This window comes from Amphiprion ocellaris, chromosome 12 (assembly GCF_022539595.1).
Source record: "Amphiprion ocellaris isolate individual 3 ecotype Okinawa chromosome 12, ASM2253959v1, whole genome shotgun sequence".
Lineage (NCBI taxonomy): Eukaryota > Metazoa > Chordata > Actinopteri > Pomacentridae > Amphiprion > Amphiprion ocellaris.
This window is the reverse complement of record NC_072777.1, coordinates 36,287,157-36,308,506: the sequence shown is the minus strand read 5'-3', so window position 1 is coordinate 36,308,506 and position 21,350 is coordinate 36,287,157. Positions and strand designations below refer to the sequence as shown.

General features: G+C 40.7%; 3 protein-coding genes across 18 annotated transcripts in view; 2 read left to right on the top strand and 1 right to left on the bottom strand.

Annotated features, from left to right (window-relative positions):
• Nucleotides 1-7,500, top strand: part of hmbox1b (homeobox containing 1 b) — a 40,327-nt gene extending 32,827 nt beyond the window's left edge. For 3 of the 5 annotated variants that reach the window (XM_023271368.3, XM_023271366.3, XM_023271369.3), the window contains exon 10: nucleotides 1,998-7,500. In XM_023271368.3, coding sequence (XP_023127136.1) covers nucleotides 1,998-2,141 — 144 coding nt within the window. In that variant the 3' untranslated portion in view covers nucleotides 2,142-7,500. Of the gene's footprint in view, nucleotides 1-513; nucleotides 1,694-1,997 lie in introns of those variants that run through there. The other 2 variants (XR_008603472.1, XM_035948690.2) reach the window with 2 other exon arrangements.
• Nucleotides 1-13,450, top strand: part of LOC111571287 (toll-like receptor 5) — a 189,606-nt gene extending 176,156 nt beyond the window's left edge. Inside the window, exon 6 of the mRNA XM_055015798.1 lies at nucleotides 12,739-13,450. The gene's annotated coding sequence lies outside the window, so the exon portion shown is untranslated. The remainder of the gene's footprint in view (nucleotides 1-12,738) is intronic.
• Nucleotides 13,451-13,628: 178 nt separating this feature from the next.
• LOC111562636 (kinesin-like protein KIF13B) overlaps nucleotides 13,629-21,350 on the bottom strand; it is a 71,630-nt gene continuing 63,908 nt past the window's right edge. For 10 of the 12 annotated variants that reach the window (XM_055015783.1, XM_055015782.1, XM_055015787.1 and 7 more), the window contains one exon: nucleotides 19,093-20,258. In XM_055015783.1, the coding sequence (XP_054871758.1) occupies nucleotides 20,005-20,258 (254 nt within the window). In that variant the 3' untranslated portion in view covers nucleotides 19,093-20,004. Of the gene's footprint in view, nucleotides 14,525-19,092; nucleotides 20,259-21,113; nucleotides 21,237-21,350 lie in introns of those variants that run through there. The other 2 variants (XR_008603470.1, XR_008603471.1) reach the window with 2 other exon arrangements.

The following is a 21,350-nucleotide window of genomic DNA, read 5'->3' as shown; positions in this document are numbered from 1 at the left end:
CAACCCAGCATAAGTGTTGTACTGTCGTGTAATATTTTTTGAGTACGATGTGCTAAAAGTAAAAGATGATATAATGATTGCAAATGCTATTAGACTGAATACCAGAGTTAAAACATATGTATAAAATACATAATGATGAATATTCTAGTAATGACTGATGTTTGATGGTGTGTATCTGTGGAGGACACACACAGCTGGGAGATCATAAAGTACAACATGTATTGTTGGTGTGAACTGTGGTGTGGTGGATAACTCAAAACATAACAGTGTAAACTTAAAGCAAGATAACTTTGAACAGAGGTGTATAAGAAACCTAACAATACATAAAGGTATAAGATATGTTTGAACATGTCTGGACATGTTCTCTGTAGAACATGACCTGGTGATAATCTAATGTCCTCTGTAGGAAGAGATCTAGGGGTGAAATATGACAACCTGACGTCATGATCTGACCAATAGTTTTAGAAAAGTATAATGGTGTCAAAACTGTGTCTCCTATCATACGCCCTATAGACATGGAAATATGACCAACTCATCCATCCATCTTCTTCCTCTTATCCGGGGTCGGGTCATGGAGGCAGCAGATGAAGCAGGTCATTCCAGACGTTCCTCCTCCCAGCAACACTTTCTAGCTCTTCCTGGAGGATCCCGAGGCGTTCCCAGGCCAGATGAGATATATAATCCCAGGTGGACGTGTTCAGAAAACCTCCAAAGGAAGTCTCCCTGGAGGATCTGAATCAGATGTCCAAACCACCTCAACTGGTTCCTGTAAAGGTGAAGGATCTGAGCTGCTGTTCTGTGCATAAGCACAAAGTCAGAGTTTTCCCCTCTGCAACACGAAGTCACAGAGAAGCGACCCTCTTGTTCTTTGTGGAGAACTCCAACAAAGCGGCGCTAAACCGGGGGCTCGTGAGTATCCCTAGACCCGCCCGGCGCCTCTCACCCTGGGCAATTGCGGAAAAGGAGAGAGTCCAACCCCTATCCAGGATTCTGGTTCCAGAACCCTTGCTGTGTGTGGAGGTGAGCCCAACTATATCTAGCTGGTATCGCTCCACCTCCCACACCAGGTCAGGTTCCTTCCCCGCCAGTGAGGTGACGTTCCACGTCCCCAGAGCTAGTCTACACCACCAGGGGGCGGTGCACCCAGGCACCCACTCCTGCTTACTGCCCAGTGGGCATAGCACCCGACCCCGATTTCCTGCCCTGCAGGTGGTGAGTGGGCCTACTGAGCGGTGGCCCCGTGTTTCTTCTTCGGGCTGTGCCCGACTGAGCCCCACGGGACCCCAAGGCTCAGTGACCAGACACGCTCTGACGAGCTCCCCCCAGGGCCTGGCTCCAAGGGAAGGCCCCAGTCTCCCTAACCTGGGCAAGGTAGTGACTTCACCTTGTTGTGTTTTCATAGGGGTCTTCTGAATCGCTCTTAGTCTCGTCTCTCCCCCAGGACCAATTTCCCTTGGGAGACCCTACCAGGAGCTAATGCCCCGAACAACATAGCTGCCAGGATCACAGAGACACCGAAACCCCTCCACCACGATGATGTGGCATTTCGATGGGCGGCAAAAAAATGAAATGACCAACTCTCACAGCATAAAGATGAAGCACAGCTCAATATGTCTGGTTTTTCTTGGGCTGTTAATCACTGCTAAGAACTACTCCTGGGTTTCTGTCCACAATAAATCCTGCTGCCTCTGAATGCTGACTTCTGGTGATTTTTGAAGATCTTTGACATTTGAACACGGTCAAGTCTTAGACTCTGACCCATGATCTGTGACTTAGTCTCCATTTCAGTAGACACCAAAACTATAGAGTTCACTAAAGTCTTTTGTTGTGTTTCGTTTTTTTAGTGTAGTTTTTTGCCGTGATGCCACATAAATAAAAGTAATTGTGCCAGAATTAGTTAGCAGCAGAAAACTAGAACAACCACAGAGCAGTAAACACACAACAAACTTGTGATGAGAGCAGACCAACAGTGTTTTGTGTTTCCTGTCTGGTTTTAGGATGACAGCGCCACCCACAGTGAGCACCAGGACCCCATCTCTCTGGCCGTGGAGATGGCCGCCGTCAACCACACCATCCTGGCCCTGTCCAGAACCGGAGGGGTCCCCAGCGACATCAAGACCGAGTCCCTGGAGGATGAATGAACCACCAGAGCTGGAATGCCGGAGGAGGAGGAAGAACCAGGGGGACGAAGAGAACCGAAGGCAAAAGAAAGGAGGAGTTCTAGAGATGGAGGCAGAGGGGCTCTAAAAAATAATGCTTCTGAGTAAACCAGCCCCCTGCCAGTCTCTTTCTCTCTCTCTCTGCCTCCCCCTCCTCCTCCCCTCCTCCCTCTGGTCCATGTAAACAGTAATTACCCCCACCCCTACCCCTCCACCAACCCTATGGACTCAGCTGGAGGACAGGAGTCACTATAGGACCTCCTCTGTGGAAAGAAGAAACAAAGGGGGACCCAGACCTCTCTAACCTCCCCTAAAACGCTGTCTGGGACTCTCTCTCCTCACAGGATACCTCTTCTCTCCCCTCTGCCTCCCCCTTTACCTCCCCCTCTTCCAGCCTGGTTGTCTGAGCCGATTCCTCAGTCTATCTCACCTCAACGTCAACCTCAGAAAATAACGTGTACTGTATATATGATATATATATATGGTTCTATGGTTCTCAGTCTCACTCACCTCATGGTGGCCACCTACCTACCTACGACCTACTTACCGACCTACCTACCTACCTACTTACCTACCTACCAACCGACCTACCTTCCTACCTATCTACCTTCCGACCTACCTGCCTACTGACAGACTTACCTTCCAACCGATCTACCGACCTACCTGCTATCTCACCCTCCAGTCCACCTCTTCATCGTGCAGTTCATGGGAAGAACCTCCAGCCGTCGTCTTGGGGAACAGATGGATGAAGAGAGCTTCCTCCGTCTCAGCAGGAATCATATCGCAGACGGAACTGTTCTAGCCGCTAGATCTATCATTTGTCTGGTTCTCTGCAGTCGAGCTGCTATTCTGGATAAAAACAACAAAAAAAACTCCAAAATGTTCTGCTGAAAATGAGAAATCGCCTTAATTCCACTCAGAAGACAACGAGGATCTGATAAATTACTCCGTGCACAAAGAAATACTTTCAGCACACATGAAAACAACTAATTGACGTCCAGGTTTCTATCCAGCAGCAGCAGATGTGGTTTAGTTTCTATCCAGTTTCTGGATCAACAGATCTGGTTTAGTTTCTATCCGGTTTCTGGATCAACAGATCTGGTTTAGTTTCTATCCGGAGTCTGGATCAACAGATCTGGTTTAGTTTCTATCCGGTTTCTGGATGAACAGATCTGGTTTAGTTTCTATCCGGTTTCTGGATCAACAGATCTGGTTTAGTTTCTATCCGGAGTCTGGATCAACAGCTCTGGTTTAGTTTCTATCCGGTTTCTGGATCAACAGATCTGGTTTAGTTTCTATCCGGTTTCTGGATCAACAGATCTGGTTTAGTTTCTATCCGGAGTCTGGATCAACAGATCTGGTTTAGTTTCTATCCGGTTTCTGGATCAACAGATCTGGTTTAGTTTCTGTCCGGTTTCTGGATCAACAGATCTGGTTTAGTTTCTATCCGGTTTCTGGATCAACAGATCTGGTTTAGTTTCTATCCGGAGTCTGGATCAACAGATCTGGTTTAGTTTCTCTCCGGTTTCTGGATCAACAGTCCTTCTGCTTTTTCTCTCCAGCTCTCCGTGACGCTATTCAGGCTGAGAGGATCAATTTAGGATCAATGTGATAATCAAAGTTTCTAAGCTATCTAATAAGGGGAAATGTGCTTTTTTTTTGGTTTTTTTTTGTTTTTTAAAATTTTTTTATGTCATCCATGCCAAAGGAAAAGATGCTAAAACGCTAAGCTAAGACTGATCTGAAAGGTGTTGATCCAAAGCGACTCCTTTGGCAGGTTTCTGAAGCCTGGACGCTACAGCAGGCCTGTCGGTACAGATGTTACCAGAAATACCGCAGAGATATTTACTACGTGAACGCTGCCTCTTTATATTAGCCTAAATAATGAGCTTTTTTAAATATCTAATTAGACTAAATCCACTGGAAATGGTTAAGATTATCAGAAATTTTTAAAATCAGTATCTATATAGCCTCAAAGGTCAAATCATCACCGTGAAGGGAATCCCAATCAAAGATATGTAAAGTGGTGATATTAGACTTTATTTTCCACTGTTTGTTGGTATCATTTTTGTTGAATGGAACTTTTCCAAAACCATCTCTGGCTGAAAGTCATGATGTTCTATACGGGGCACTAAAGGCACAGATTCATTTTATTGGTGACTGACGTCCATAAATCTGACTTTAGGGTGGAGAAATCACAATAATGGGAAATCAGATTGTTCACTTCTAGAGTTCCATGAGAAGATGCTGGTCTCTGACACGTTAAAGGAGAATCACCTCTTAAAGAATTCTTCTCTTTAGGATCCTTAATGCCAAAGATAGTGGTTGGTGAAGCATGTTCAGTTAAAATCCATGATCTGCTCTGTAACAAGCGAACTGCGTCTGTAGGGAAAAGAACCGCCTTTTAAACCTTACCAAACCTTTCAAACGTTTTTATCTGATTTATCTCGTTGACCACTGAAATTACAATCATGGCTCCAGATTCATTTCAACCGGAGCCTCGTCTTTTAGCCCAAAATAATTTTTAAGGTGACTTGACTACAAGGACTTTAGCTACAAGACTAGAAGCTGGAGAACAACCATCCAGTCTCCTAGCATCTTCAACATTCATTAACGTTCTGAACTTGAAGCAGTTTCTCGGTATTTTTCTTGCTCCGGTCTCGTTTTTACTCACTGTGGGCTCATTTTTCACTGATATTTAATCCTGCAGCTCTATGGGAACAGCACAACCATGACCAGGAGCAGAGACACTCAGAAATCTGTTTTAACGTTCTCATTCAGTGGTTTTTATTTGTATTTTAAACATTTTAGATTAATACTAAAGACATCAAATCCATGAATGAACACATATGAACTATGTAGTAAACAATAAAGTGTTAATCTTAAGTATTAATGTAGGAAATAATGCAAATAAATAAAAAGCACTGAATGAGAAAATCCAGACTTTTACTGATAATTTATGTTAGCAATACTACATATGATAGATGTTTTACTGCTTCCATCTTTAGTTTGTTTCCGTACTTTTATCATCATTTATCTGCTTGAACACAGCCTGCACTTCAGCTGAATATTTAAAATGACTGTTAGCTACATCTGAGTCAATCATTACAGACTGTTGTGTGTTTTTTTGCCTGTGACTGTTGGGCTTCAGAGGGCCTTAATGTAAAGTTTAGTTTGGGTTTTTAAAGCGGTTTGAGTATTTTTTGGTCACAGTGACCTCATTATGTTTCACCTAAGGAGCTTGAAGGAGTTTTATGCTAAGCTAAAACGAACATTAAATAGTTTCTCCAGTTCCTATTTTGCATTAAACACACAAATCCAGTGTAATAAGCAGTGAGCTGGTGGTTCTGAGGTGGACCTGCCTCCAGGATCTAACCAGCTTCATCTAGTCGTGATGGAGGCATCCATCTTCTCATTGAACTCTTCTCCCAGAAACGTTCCTTCTGAAGGAATCTCTGCCTGAGTGTTGGTTTTGGAGAACTGGGACAGTATTCTACCCAGCAGGTTAAACCCAACCACAAACCTCATGAAATGGTCCGATGTGGACGCCGGAATCTCAACCTGTTACACTCAAAGTGTTTTAAAGCTGTTCTCTCCTGGTTCCTGCTGGTCTGATACCTCCCAGTCAGCTAAAGCTCTATTTAAACCCACCGCTGCACAGCTGGGACCTGAAACTATATGTATTTATACTCATTTTTTATGGTAATGTACAAAAAAAAAAAAAAGAATGACATATGTTTTAAAATGAAACAAGCTTTATTGTTGAATTGTTTTAATTTCTCCTGACTTTCTATTTTATTTTATTCTTGTCATCCCTTATTCTACTGAACAACAGTCCCCCTCCTATTTGTACCCGAGGTAGGAAGAGATTTTATGAACGATGTGATGCACCTTATGAAAATTAAGTATTGCTGTTGACTAAGCTTGAAATGTAAACGCCTCTGTTCCCCCATGACGACAACGTACAACAACGGGCTGGTGTGGAAAAAAAACATTTCAGTTCAGCTGCTTCACAATAAATCACCAGAAATCAGGCCCAGTAAAACAACGCCAAACTCCACGGTGAAATCTGCCTTTTTATTGCACAAAAATATCTCAGAAGAATAGTGGATTAAAGTTAAATTATTTGTAAATAATAGCCCAGTTTTAACCTTCTATTAGAAACAAATGTGTTTTCATCATGGTTTTTCATAGAATTTGCTGTTTTCTGCCTAACAGTTAAATAATGAGGCGAACTGCTCTTTAACCCTCCTGTTGTCTTCATTTACAGGCACCAAAAAAATATTGTTTCCTTGTCTGAAAAAAATTCTGCACAGAAGTTCCCCAAATTTCTGAAAATTTGCCAAACCTTCAGGAAGAAAATTCCAATAATTCCTTAAAAATTTATGTGAATGTTCTTAAGAAATTCCTTTTTTTCCACCAAAAAATGTTCAAAGATTTTCCAAAAATGTTGAAAATGTGCACATCAGAAGTTTCACTGTGAAAATATATTTTTTTCTCCACATTTTCAAACTTTAAAACAGGTCAGTTTTGACCCACAGGACGACACGAGGGTTAAAACTTAATATCTACAAATATGAGCACATCGCAGCTTTACAAAGCGTATTTAAGATAAAACACACCTGGAAGTTACCAGTTGAACTGTGTTTTTCTATTTTTTGGGTTTTTCTCTGGAGTTCGGTGTGACGTTCCCATACTGAGAATGTTGTACGTTCAGAAAAATCAGTCATGCGTGGGGGGAAAAAAGAGTACAAAGAGTGCATTTAGAGATTATTCTCTCACTAAAAGACACTTTTAAATGAACTGCCTTCGATGCCCAATTAGCGAGTTTTAATCCAGAAGTATTTATGTGAGCTCGATGGGGAAACGTTGGAAAAAGAAACCCTCAGATAGAAGAACCTGGGACTGACTGAAGGAGGTTTTTGTTGGTCGCTTTCTGAAGGTCCTCTGGTGTGGTGGTGTCAGGGTCAACATGTCTACATGTCCTTCGTGTTTCCGCCTCATCCCATATAGCTCAGAAAAGAGGACTGAACACTGTCGTATCAATCTCCAATCTATTATGTTCACAGTTACTGTATCGCCCATTTCAGAATTTAGTGCCTTTTTTGGACAGTAGACTGTTCTGTAATTAAGATGTAGTATATATACATTTTTTTGTACAGTTTCTTTGTTCATTTTTTAAACTTGTGTTTATTTTAGTATGATATATATAATGTACAAGAGAATAAAGCTATATCAATTTGACTGCAGATAGAAGTCAAGTTGGAGGAAATAAATGTCTAATGAAGTGATTTATGGAGAGTAAAAGCCTGAATATTAAATCTCTGTTGCATCAACTATACCTTAATATATTTCATTCTTTTTAGGGCTGAATAGTTCACTGAAATGTTACTGAAATCACAGTAGAGTTGTGAAGACATGCACTGTCCAAGTTCCAGGAGCTGCATTTTTGTATAACATGTCGCAGCAAACCACTATAGCTTCTAGAAATGAGCTTCTCCTGATGTAAGGAAATGTAGGTTTAGATGTAAGGTTTGGAAGAAACCACCGTAAAAATCACGTTATTTTATGTTTTTTTCAACATAAAATAGATCAAAAATGACCATTCCCTCTGAATCAGATCAGAATCAGAATGAGTTTTATTGCCATTGTTCATGAGGTTCACAAACGAGGAATTTGACTCGGTGCAATGCTGCTACATTAAACATTTAACAAATAGTAGAGATAAAAATAAAGATAAAGTAAATACTATAATAAAAGCTAACATCTACTATAATAAAAACTAACATCTAAGTACACTGTACAACAAAAAAGTGACCAAGTGAATAAAGTGACCAGTAGCAGCAGGTGGTGGGGGCCACCACATAGTGCAAATATTGTAGTGCAAAAATAGTGCTAATTGTTGATGAGTCGGTGCTGAGCTGCTGAACATAGGCACATGTGTGTGTGAGGTAGAGTCATCTAGTGTTCATCAGTCTGATGGCAGAGGGGAAGAAGCTGTTCATGTAGCGGGAGGTTCTGGTCCGGATGGACCTTAGTCTCCTGCCTGAGGGGAGGGGGGTGAACAGTCTGTGTCCAGGGTGAGAGGGGTCGGCAATGATCCGACCTGCACGCCTCCGGGTCCTCGAGACGTACAGATCCTGCATAGATGGAAGTCTGCAGCCGATCACCTTCTCAGCAGTGCGCACAATGCGCTGCAGTCTGAATCTGTCCCTGACGGTGGCTCCAGCGTACCACACAGTGATGGAGGAGGTGAGGATGGACTCGATGATGGCCGTGTAGAACTGCACCAACATCTTGGTGGGCAGCTTGAGTTTCCTCAGCTGCCGCAGGAAGAACATCCTCTGCTGGGCCTTCTTGAGGAGGGAACTGATGGTCAGCTCCCACTTGAGGTCCCGGGTGATGGTGGTGCCCAGGAAGCGGAAGGAGTCCACGGTGGAGATGGGAGAGTCAGTGAGGGCGAGGGGGGGGGGTGGGGCTGTGACTTTCCTAAAGTCCACGATCATCTCCACTGTCTTCTGGGCGTTCAGGTCCAGGTTGTTGTGGCTGCACCAGGACACCAGCCGGGTCACCTCCCTCCTGTAGAAGGACTCATCACCGTCTGAGATGAGCCCGATGAGGGTGGTGTCGTCTACGAACTTCAGCAGCTTCACAGACTGGTGGCTGGAGGTGCAGCAGTTGGTGTACAGGGAGAAGAGCAGGGGGAAAAGTACACAGCCCTGGGGGGAACCGATGCTGATGCTCACAGAGTCCGAGACAGTCTTCCCCAGCCGCACGTGCTGCCTACGGTCCGTCAGGAAGTCGATGATCCACCTGCAGAGGGAGTCGGGCACGTTGAGCTGGGACAGCTTGTCCTGGAGTAGAGCAGGGCGGATGGTGTTGAAAGCAGAGCTGAAGTCCACAAACAGGATCCTGGCGTAGGTTCCTGGGGAGTCCAGGTGCTGCAGGATGGAGTGGAGGGCCAGGTTGACTGCGTCATCCACAGACCTGTTGGCTCTGTAGGCGAACTGCAGTGAGTCCAGGAGAGGGGTGGTGATGGTCTTGAGGTGGGACAGGACCAGGCGCTCAAAGGACTTCATGACTACAGAGGTGAGCGCCACAGGTCTGTAGTCGTTGAGTCCTGTGATCCGTGGCTTCTTGGGGACGGGGACAATGGTGGAAGATTTGAAGCAGGCCGGCACGTGGCATGACTCCAGAGAGGTGTTAAAGTCATGACTCATATTTCTGTTAGGAAACAGCAATATGTTGGGGTTTTTTTTTTCCACAAACTTAAAGGAGGTGCAGCGTATAATGGAAGTGAATTCACCTGTAGGATCACTTAAATGTCCAGTGATTTAATATTATATTACCTCTCAATAACTGCAGTATTTCTAAGTTGATGAGTAAAATATTTTGCATTTTATGAGCAATCAAAAACAGATACGTTAGAAAGACTATTTTAAAAATACAGCTCCAAAGTAGAAACTCAATGCAACAAACTGTGTTTTCCATCAACATGGTTCTAAAACCAGCTGCTGGGTCTTTCTATGTCTGCATCATGACTCCAAACAGAAAAGAACTGAACAAAGGAAGAGAAAAATCTGACTGAGACCTAAACATGACGGAATAAAGACAGAAAGATCAGTGACCAACTGGAAATCAGTGAAAACACTGTTGGACCAGTAATCAGGAGGTCTAGAAGGATTCATATTACCACTAATCAGGAGGTCAAGAAGGAGTCATAGTACCACTAATCAGGAGGTATAGGAGGAGTCATAGTACCACTAATCAGGAGGTATAGGAGGAGTCATAGTACCACTAATAAGGAGGTATAGAAGGAGTCATAGTACCACTAATCAGGAGGTATAGAAGGAGTCATAGTACTACTAATCAGGAGGACTAGGAGGAGTCATAGTACCACTAATCAAGAGGTCTAGAAGGAGTCATAGTACCACTAATCAGGAGGTATAGAAGGAGTCATAGTACCACTAATCAGGAGGTCTAGAAGGAGTCATAGTACCACTAATCAGCAGGTCTAAAAGGAGTCATAGTACCACTAATCAGGAGGTCTAGAAGGAGTCATAGTACCACTAATCAGGAGGTCTAGAAGGAGTCATAGTACCACTAATCAGGAGGTCTAGAAGGAGTCATAGCACCACTAATCAGGAGGACTAGGAGGAGTCATAGTACCACTAATCAAGAGGTCTAGAAGGAGTCATAGTACCACTAATCAGGAGGTATAGAAGGAGTCATAGTACCACTAATCAGGAGGTCTAGAAGGAGTCATAGTACCACTAATCAGGAGGTCTAGAAGGAGTCATAGTACGACTAATCAGGAGGTATAGAAGGAGTCATAGTACCAGTAATCAGGAGGTCTAGAAGTAGTCATAGTACCACTAATCAGAGCTGCAGTGGTCATCCTTCTAAAAAGATGCCAGGTACTTCCTGTCCAGCTAAAGCGGTTGAGGACTGACTCAGGGGTTATCAGTGACGGCTCAGAGAGGGTGAAGGACATCGAGTAACATCATCAAGAAGAACACCTTGACCTGTTCTACAGCGTAAAACTACAACATTAAACTTTTAAAGGACACTGAAAGAAGCCTGATGAATACTACAGCACATTATTTAATCAGAGGATTCCATGGTGCATCTGTTTAGTCCAGATGGAGTCCAGATGTTTGGAATGAACCTGACCAGGACCTCCACAGTGAAAGCATGGTCCTGATAGTGAAGAACAGAGGTGGAAGTGTGATGATCTGGAGCTGCATGAGGTCAGAAGGTGTTTACGAGGTGACTTTAACAGATTAAATCACAAATGAATGAGGACATAGAAAATTACTGGCTGGCATGATGACTCAGAGTCTATAGAAGCTGGACAGGAGAGATATTCCAACATAAAAACAATGCCAGAATTACAAAAAAATGTAAAAAAAAAAACATTATTGAACCAAGAATGACACCCGACCTAAATCCAATAGAACACCTTGGAGGTATTTTATCAGCAAGGAAAAATGGCAGAATATCTCTAGAAATTTGATATTAGTATGTTGGCTATATGAAGCAGTGAAAAAACTACAGACACACACACACACACACACACACACACACACACACACACACACACACACACACACACATATATATATATATATATAGTGAGATCACTGCAGCCTCTTTTCTTGAATAAACTCCAGAGATTTCAGTCTAATTCAGTCTAATTCCTGTGGTGTCTAAATTTTCTATCACACTGTAAGTGTCTGAAAAGCTGATTTTAGTTGCACTGAGTTTCTGCTTGTTTTCTTAAATAAATCTGTTTTTTTACTTCAAATAAGAGCAAACACACAGTGTTTAAATTAGTATTGCAGTAGCTCATACTGCAGCTGACTTCTGTGTGTAATATGTGAGTACTGTTAGAATAAACCGAGTGCATTAACAGAGGTTTAAACCTGATTCTACTCTATTCTTTGCCGTTTCATACCGATAGCTCTCCTGGATCTTTACAGGAATGATCATAAATCATCTGGAGGGAAGGAGTTTTGTAGAACTTCTTCCACCATGAGGCTGTTTTTTTTACAGCTGAACTGACCCAGTTTTAACAGTGTGGGTCAAGAGAACCCATGTTTTATTGGATTTAGGTCACTTCTGGTCCATGTTGCGCATCTAAGGCTTAAATAAACTGATAAATGAAGCAAGTCGCTCTTTAAATGCGCAGTTTGTGGACACAGAGGAGAGATCTTACCTGCAGCTGGAGATCTTCCAGAGACTGAAATGCCTCTTCTTGCAGTCAGACTGCCAACTATTGATTTCCTACCACTCTGACAACACGCACCAATGTTGCAATTTCCCTCATGAACACAAATCTGCCTCTTTTCCTGTTTCCTCATTTAACACACTTACTGCAGGACTTCTTTTTATTGCAGGACTTCTGCTGCTGAGCAGCTCGTCTTTGACCTCTTTTAGCACCAACTCACCGATCCACTTATTGAACTTTTCCACTTCAGTTCAACTTTATTTATATAGCGTAAATTTACAGGTCAATAGACACTTTCCAGAACCCATATGAACCCCCAGAGCAGCTCTAAGGAGACAGTGGCAGAAAAACACCCTTTAACAGGAAGAAACCTGGAACAGAACTTGGCTTTTTATGTGGGGGACACATCTGCTGCTGGAAGGAGGGTTGAGAGGGACAGAAGAGGTAGAGATGTAGAGGTAGAAGTAGAGGTAGAGGTAGAGGGGTAGAGGCAGAGGGATAGAGGTAGAGGGATAGAGGTAGAGGGGTAGAGAGGGGAACAAGGAACATATAACACTTTTGACATAGTATACTATGGCATTTTTTTTGCACCAAAATTCATGATGATTTTTTTTTTTTTCAAAGAAAACCTTTCTGGAGTGTTTTTCACGGCCGGCCTTCTTTACATCAGACCAACCTCCAAGGTCTACAGTAGTGAATTTTAGGTGGAATATACCATTAAACTCACCTTTTAGGTCTACATTGGAGGATTTTAGGTGGAATTTTCTTCCAGACCATCTTTTAGTCTACATTTAAGGATGTTTAGGATGGTATATTCTTCCAAACCAACTTCTCAGGTCTACATTTCAGGTGGAATATTCCTCCATACTAAGTTTTTTGGTCTACATTGAAGGATTTTTTCGAAACCACCCTTTGGGGTCTATATTTGAGGTTTTAGGTGGAATATTCCTCTTAACCAGCCCCTCAGGTCTCTGAGGATTTTGGATGGAATACTCGGTCAAAGCAACATTTTAGGTGCATGTCTAAGGATTTTTGGTTCTTTAAGGTGGATGTGTGAGGACCTTATGGTGGAATACTTCCTGAAACCAACATTTTAGGTCAACAGTCAAAGATTTAAGGTGGAATATTCCTTTAAACCAACCTAAATTTCATGTTTTGATCATTATCAAGTGAGAAACCTCAATCCAGATTCCTCATAACGACGTTTGAGATTTATGCTGCTGTTTATTTGTTTAGTCCAGACTAAATGACAGAAATCCACAACTGTAATTTTATTTCAGGACTCGGTTATTAAATGTCAAAACAATCCATGTGACTCTGAAAACTCAACAGCTTTACAAACTCTAAGATTAAACTCTCCACAAGGATCCAAAATAAGTTGGACTTCTACATGAGAGCTTTAATTATTCTTCATCTACTTCCTGAAAAGTTTGGTCACTAAAAAAGACAAAAACTAATATTTTCAGCTGAACTAAAGACAGACTTTGTGATTTTTCTGCTCACATGTTGTGTTGTTGTAAACTTCCTCTTTCAAATAAATATCCTCCTAACCCCCTGGAAAGCAGCGTTTGTCCTGTTTTTGTGTTGCTTCTCGGCGATCCTAGACAGCCGGGTCCTAATGTTTTTTGAGCAACACACCATAATATGACATTTTTACAATGAGGGTTCTACTATGGAACCAGTTTGACGTGTTCAAGTGTTCTTTGTGTGAAAACTCAGAGATTTCAGGTATCAGAAGATGGTTTTCAACTTTCTTTATTAACTTTCTGCTTCAACTTTAAACTAAATTTCCTTGACTAAGCCAGCCCTCTGGACTTCCAGTAAGCTGTGTTCCTATTGGCTGTCCAGGTGGCTGTGTTCCTATTGGCTGTCCAGGTGGCTGCTTGGTGTTATCAGGAACACCTGAGCAGCTCAGTGTCTTCCTGCTTTGTTTAGCTGCAGACAAACATTTCCTCTGTTTCTCTTCACCAGTGAACCGGGTTCGGTTCTGTTGCTTTAGTTTGTTTTTTAGGCGTTGGCTTGCAGCTTCCAGCAGTAAAATCGTCTTTAATGTGTTTCTTGGTGTGTTTTAGGGCTTTGTACTGAATAGTTGTCTTGGTAAATGTGGTTCTTTAGCCACAGTTAGCACATGGTGTTAATGTGTGCTGTGATTAGTGGATTTGGTGCAGCTGAGTTGTGTCTTTATCTTGGCTGTAGTGTCTTTAGAGGTTTTTGGTCAGACACATTCTGTATTCTTGTTTGAGAACCAGCGTTGGTTGTCCAGAAGGTAAGAGTTCCTGTCCTGATTCTCTGTTCTCAGAGGTTCTCTGGTAGGCTGCAGGAGACTTTAGCGTTTGGGTTGTGCTAGTTTGGTTTTTGTATGGTTTCATTTGGACGACTATCTTGAGGCTCCTCCATGTGGTTTAGTGAGGTTTTCTGGAACAGTTCTACAAAGCAACCTGCAGCAGAAGAGACTTTGAGAGTTTTTAGGAAGTTCTGGAGAGCAGACTTTAGAGCAGCAGAAACATTTGTCAGCAGTTTGAGCAGGAGAAGGTGAGCTTCAGAGTAGAAATGAGACAGAAACCTTCTTGACCCCTGTGGTGAGGTCCTGTACCAAGAGTTTGAGCAGGTTGTGAAGAGTCTGTAGTTCTTTGGTCTGAAAGCACAAGAAGAGTCGACACATTAAAGGAGAAAACAGGAGATATTGTTGGTTCTTCTGTTGCTCTGCAGTTTCCTTAGACTGAATATCAAGTTTATATATTAAATGATTTCCCATGTGAGCCCAAGAAGACTTCAATAAACTCCCTCCATCCCCTGAACACAACACATTTCATTACCATGTTGAAACTTTTTTTTTAAAAATTTCTTTTGAGTTTTAATCATAGTTTTAGCATAGTTTTTTCTCTTTGCTTGTTTAGTTTTGTCATCTGTGTAAAAGGTGCTAAACAAATAAAGCTGAATTGATAAACTGAATAATTGACTAACTCATGATTGTGACAACAGAAGTATTTTCATTGTGATTTAAGGGTTTATTTCATTTTTAAGGTTGGGGTTAAAATCTTGACAGAAAAAGAAGATTAAAGAAATAAACTACATTTAAAAAGCAACTAAATCAAAGGGAAAAATGTAATACAATAAAACTTATTAAAAATTAAACATTAAATACAATTAAACAGACAAAATATTTAATTAGATAATTAAACAGAAGATACAAAAGATGTAATTATATAATTAAACAAAATGTTTTAAACAAAAATATTAAACATTAAAGATGAAATATTTTACATGATTAAACATTTAAAAATACAGTTAAACAAGAAGAATATTAAACCTTTTTAAAAAAACATTTAATTACATTATTAAACCTTTAAAAAGACAAAATGTTGAATTAAAAAAATTTAATGTTTAATTAGAAAATTAAATCTTAAAGACAATAAAACTTTAAATAGGAATTAAACAGAAAATACAATGAAGCATTTAAAAAGAAAATTAAACATTAAAAGGTGGTAAAACATTTAAAAAGAAAAACCTTAACAAAGATTTAATCGAAAAATTAAACATTGGGAAAGAAATTGAATTTTTTTTCAAATAAAAATATAAAATATTTGAAAAAACAACAATTAAACATTAAAAAGACAAAACATTTGGAAATCAAATCAGACATTAGAAAAGAATAAAAGGTGAGAAAAGAGCAAAACTAAACATTTCAGAAGAATCAAACTAAAGACAAAACATTTGAAAAGACACCAGTTAGACTTTAGAAGATCAAATTAAACAGAAGAGACAATAAAAAAATCAAAAAGAGCAAAAACAGATAAAAGTCTTGAAGCGTTTTCTAGTCTGAAATGAAAACATCAAGTTGTTTCTTCAAACATTTCCTCTTTCTATGTTCTTGGTTTGATTGTGGACAGATTTACTAAGAACTGATTCCAGAAAACTGCTTTCCAGATAAAGTCTACTAGTAGTTGAAGGCATCGATCAAACTAATGTTACCTTCTGATCTCCACAAACTTTACTGTTCAGTGAAGAGAATCAAAGTTTGTTGAGGATTTCTAAAAAACCCACAGGTGAAGGTCTGAGAAGAACTCAGATGGATGATCTAAATGTGAAATCAAGACTCATGGTCACAAGTTTTAAGGCTTCTGTTAACCAGAAAGTTCAAACTAACAGAGAAGTACTGAGAAACTTTGACGATTTCAGTCCTCAGACTGTCTGAAGGTTCAAACTAACAGAGAACTACTGTGGGACTTAGAAAATTTCAGTCCTCAGACTGTGTGAAAGCTCAGGTCCTGAGGACTCGGGAGGTGTGGAGGCTTTGGAAAGTCTTGGAACTGAGGGTTCCACCCTCCAGCACAAAGGCTGAAGTCCAACCTCCTGAGAAAAACGGTCGAGTCGAGACTCGAGTTAAAAAAAAAAAACTCGAAAATGACAAAAAATAGATGATAAATGCGCAAAAAAAAGAAGAATTAGTATCTGAGCGAATAGCTCAGGGGGATAAGAAGAGAGTCTGCGGACTGGAAGGTCGCAGGTTCGAGTCCCACCACCGGCCTTTTTCTTTCTTTGTCTTTGTCAGGATTTTCAAAAGTTTAAGCAGTGTCTGGTCTTGAACCAGCGACCTGCAGCTCCATAGGCAAATCCTTAACTCACTGAGCTACAGATCAGATACAAAGAAATAAATTCGTCGTCCCTTTGGCATCGTAGTTCCTGAAGTGACCACATGGGCGGAGCCAAGGCGGAGCCTGGGTGGAGTCAGGGCGGAGAGTAGGCGGGGAGGTGGGTGGCGGCCTCCCCCCTCTACTCCCCCGCCTCCCCCCACCGCCCACCACACCTTCCCCCGCCCGACGAGTTCCTCGAGTCTCCACGAGTTCTTCGAGTCTCCACGAGTTCTTCGAGTCTCCACAGGTTTTCCTGAGTTTCTGGAGTTTCCAGGTCGGAGGTAAAACAAGTTGTCATGAAGAGGTGTTGAAGTCGGCCAGGATGGACTGACTTTTTACAGCGACTAGAAGGAAGACCACTAGAAGAGCAGGTCTTTAACCACCATCCATAAAATCCATGGAGTCGCTCCAGAGAAATGAAGGGACGTCAACTTTTATCAACCTCCATCCACATGTTCAACTTCATATCTTTACTTGGACATTTTTAGCACCACAAACCTTTAGTATCACACTTTATTATCATTTATTAGGACTTTCATGGAATCCACCAGCAGATTTAGTTTTTCTTGACAAACTTTATTCTTGTCGTCGTGGGACTGCAGTATTTAAAACTGTTCCTTCTATTTGACCTCATGTTGATTAGTTTTAGTGGATAAAGTTATTTTAATTGTCCATTAGTCTCTTAAAACCCAAATAATAAATTGGATTAGTCAAGAGGTTTAAATTTCTTACTTTGTCATATTTTAAATATGAATAAAAAATATAAAAATAAAGTGTCTTGAGACAATTTGACCTGTAATTGGCGTAATATAAATAAAACTGAATTCAAATTGTATGTATCTTGTAATGTTGGAGTAATTCAGCCATATATGTTGTAAAACACATTTTCTTTGTCCATTAATCTGTTGTTTTCTCCACTAATTCATTTCTTGTTTTGGATCATAAAATGTGAAACCCAAATACATTCAGTTTCTTGTCATAAAAACCAAAAAGATTTACATTCATGATGCAGGAATCAGGCAGTTTTTCACTTTTTATCTTAGTTTAGTCAGAAAGATAGTTGATAATGTGTGAATTGTTGCAGCTTGTGAGCCGTAGAAGGTTTTAATCTTTGGGGCCGAGTGTCAGAAAACATTTAGAAACCAACATCAACAAAACACTCAACAAAGATTTGAACATCATTAAAGGGAAATCCAACTTTTGCATGACAATGTCTAGTTAAAGGACATTTATTTCCAACGTAAATGTGTGATATTCATCCTCTGGAGCTTTCTCTTCACATCGTCTTCCACCTGGACTGGTTTGGTCGGGACCATGTGCAACAAACATTTGAAAATCTGCACTTTAACATCAATGAATGACACTGAAGTTTAATTTCTACATAAATGAGACTGAGTCTGGATGTGCTGCTCTGTCATTAACTCCTAAGTTTAGGGAAAGTTCAAACAAAAGAGGACAGTTCAGATAAGACTTTAGAATGAGCTTATTCTGAACAAACATCTCAGACTTTCTGAGCTTCAGCACCTCTAGCAAGATATTTTAACAACAAGCAACTCAAGAGATCCAGAAGTTGGAGAGAGTTAGCTTTAGCTGAGCCAAAGAACATGTGGGACGCTAACCTAGCAAACATTTCAGACTTTTCTCTGTGAATTCTGAGAAATAATTTACTATTTAATGACAGAACTACACATCTTAACTCAGTCTCATTAAAACAGACTCTAATTCAGTGTCATCCATCCATATTAAAGTGCAGTTACCCAAAATGTTTGTTGCATGAGCTCCAACAAAACCTGTCCAGGTAGAAGGCCACTTTGACAAACAGGAAGTGGAAGATTCCAAGAAGATTTATAGAAGGGGAACTGGACTGTACTAAGTGTGGTCCAGTATAGAGGGGTGTTTTGTGGGTTTTTAAGGCTGATAATGATTATTAGTGAGACATTTGGAGTAGATATTCATTTGCAGTAAATGAAAGTATTTAAAATCTTGGAGTTAAACTTACAAGAACACAAACTCTAACAGAAAACTTTGTCGCTACGTTTAGCGACTTTTCAGACCCCGTTAAGGACTGATCGCCTAGAGATAAAACTGGGGATTGTAAGCTGAAAAGTGGCTAGTGCTGGTCCACCAGTGTGAGGGTTTTCTCTCCCGTGGGCAGCCACAGGTTCCCCTCTGTCCTCCGTGGAGTGACAGCAGAGCAGAGTTCTAGTGGGCGTGTCGGTTCCTGATTGGCTGTGAGCTGCGAGATGCAACATCTCTGATTTCAGCACAGCGAGAGTTTAACAGGTAGTTTGTCATGCTACGCTGTAATCTGTGGGTGTGTTTGCATTATTCTATCATACATGTGTCATAATTATTTTTCATAGATAAATTATAGCCATAGACTGAACATCAAATATCTGAGTAATAAATATAGAAACAATCTGGGTAAACGCAGGTTACAACTGTAGTAAAGAACACTTCCAAAGAATGTGGGGTACGGTAATGTATTAGTGTCTGACGTGATAACGTGTGTCTGTAGCTGGAAATGTCCTGGAAAAGTGCTGGAAAATCATTCCAGGGAAAGAGTGGGAACCCTGAAAAACCTTTAATCCTGTCTTCACCTTTAATAAATAAGCATTCAAAAGGTCAAAATGATCGACTTAACTGCATATATGTATAAATCACCTTAAAAACCAGCTCTACATGCATTGCGACAAATAAAATCCCTCGTATCCTCAAATCAACTGGCTCCGAAGTAGACGGAGAAATCTGACAAATCACTGGAGAAAACAAAAAAAAGTCGCTTAGAGTCCATATTTCCACTCATTCAGTAGTAAAAGAGACGAAGCTGATTTAAAAATGCTGCAAAATTTCAGTAGGATTTTCAATAAAAGAGTGCAAGTCGGTAAAACAGTAGAAACACACAGTAAAGAGCCAGAATATTCCACTTTAACAGCTGGAGAGCAGCTTTCTACCTTCCAGTAACTCAGTAGTTGGTGTACGTCTCTAAGGCACGCTGGCTGGGAAGTAGTCGTGGTGTTTAAAGGCACAGAAATAAAATACAGCATCTGATCCAACATTACAAACAGCTGATTAAACATCCAGACCTTTAGAGTTTCATCCAGTGAACTTCAGCTACTCTTAATATTCGACTGTTTATGCAGATCTGCTGAAGTTGTGCTGATTTTGAGGCAGTGCTTTGATTGTGGTTTAATGTCACTGGAATAAATACATTTAAAAAATGACATTAATTACAGGAAAACTGTTATTAGCATTTACAAACCTAAAAACATTCACATTTTCTGATGAAACATTCAATATTTTTGAGTAGATTTAAATTGCTAAGTACATTATGGAGGAATGAAGATTAGAGATGATGAAGATGAAGTGACTCATCTAAACTTAAATCTGACAGGTTAAACCGCCATACCGATTTACCCAGTGATCCCATCAAGCAGCTGCTGGGTAGGATGATAGTTGAGTTGGTGTCCAGCCGTTTCCTCTAGTTGTTCCATGATTTCCGGTTCTCTCCTCGGCTTCGGCCGCTGGAAGCTCCACCAGCATGTCCTTTGGCCAGAGCTGTGAGAGCTGCCAGGTTTGGGCTGGATCCAGACAGGTTAGCGCTGCGATGCTTCTGCTGCTGCTGGCGGCGCCGTTTGGCTCCGCCTCGGGTCACTCTGTCGGGCCTCACCAGAACCCCGTAGCCGGGGTTACAGTAGAAGTAGTGCTTCCCACCCACCGAACCGTCGTTCTTTCCTGGAGAAGGACCAAGAAAGGTTCATTGTTATTTTAACCGGCAGTATACGCCTGGTGACAGTGATAGCACTAAAAGAATGTTTGATGGTTTCACTTCAATAAATTAGATGCAAGCTGTCATGAAAACAGTGAAAATGTGAACAAATCCCAATCATTCTTCCTCAATGGCTCTTAACCCTCCTGTTGTCTTCATTTACAGGCACCAAAAAAATACTGTTTCCTTGTCTGAAAAAAAATTTAAAAAATTCAATAAAAAAATTCCCCAAATTTCTGAAAATTTGCAAAACCTTCAGGAAGAAAATTCTAATAATTCCTTAAAAGTTTCCCTTAAAAATTTTATAGAACCCCCCCCCCCCCCAAATTTGGCAAGAAAATTCTTGTAAATATTTTCAAAAAATGAGAAAAATCTTCCAAAAATCCTAAAAATATCTAAAGTGATTCCATATATATCAGTAAAACTTCTGATATTTTCTTTAAGAACATTCACTTCAAAATCAACCAAAATCCAGCAAATTTTGCTGGATTTTTTTTTTTTTTTTTAAAAGAATCATTTTTAACATTTCTTTTTTCCACCAAAAAATGTTCAAAGATTTCCCAAAAATGTTGAAAATGTGGACATTAGAAGTTTCACCGTGAAAATGTTTTTTTTCCACATTTTCAAACTTTAAAATAGGTCATTTTGACCCACAGGACAACAGGAAGGTGCCAAAATGTAAACTGTAAGTCTGACTGATGCTGGGAGCCGTAATGAAGTTAGTCAATGTAGAACAATCCACTGTGGCGGCAAATGGAAACAAAGCCGTCTGATAGTGTCGTGTGATGACTGTACATACAGTATTCATACGCTCTGCTCACCAACTAGTTCCACTGAACCGGTTCCAATGAAACGATGAAACGGCATACGTTAAACTGAGGACCGGCCCGTAATCAGTTCCGATGTAGTGGTGAGTCGGTATGAATTCTATTCTTGGCATACATCTGTTGTCGCACAGAAACAAACAAAAAAAAGCCCCAAAAGAGCGTCTGATGTTCCACTGGGTTGGATGATTGATCTCTTACCTGTTCTCTGACCTGACTTCAACATGCCTCGTT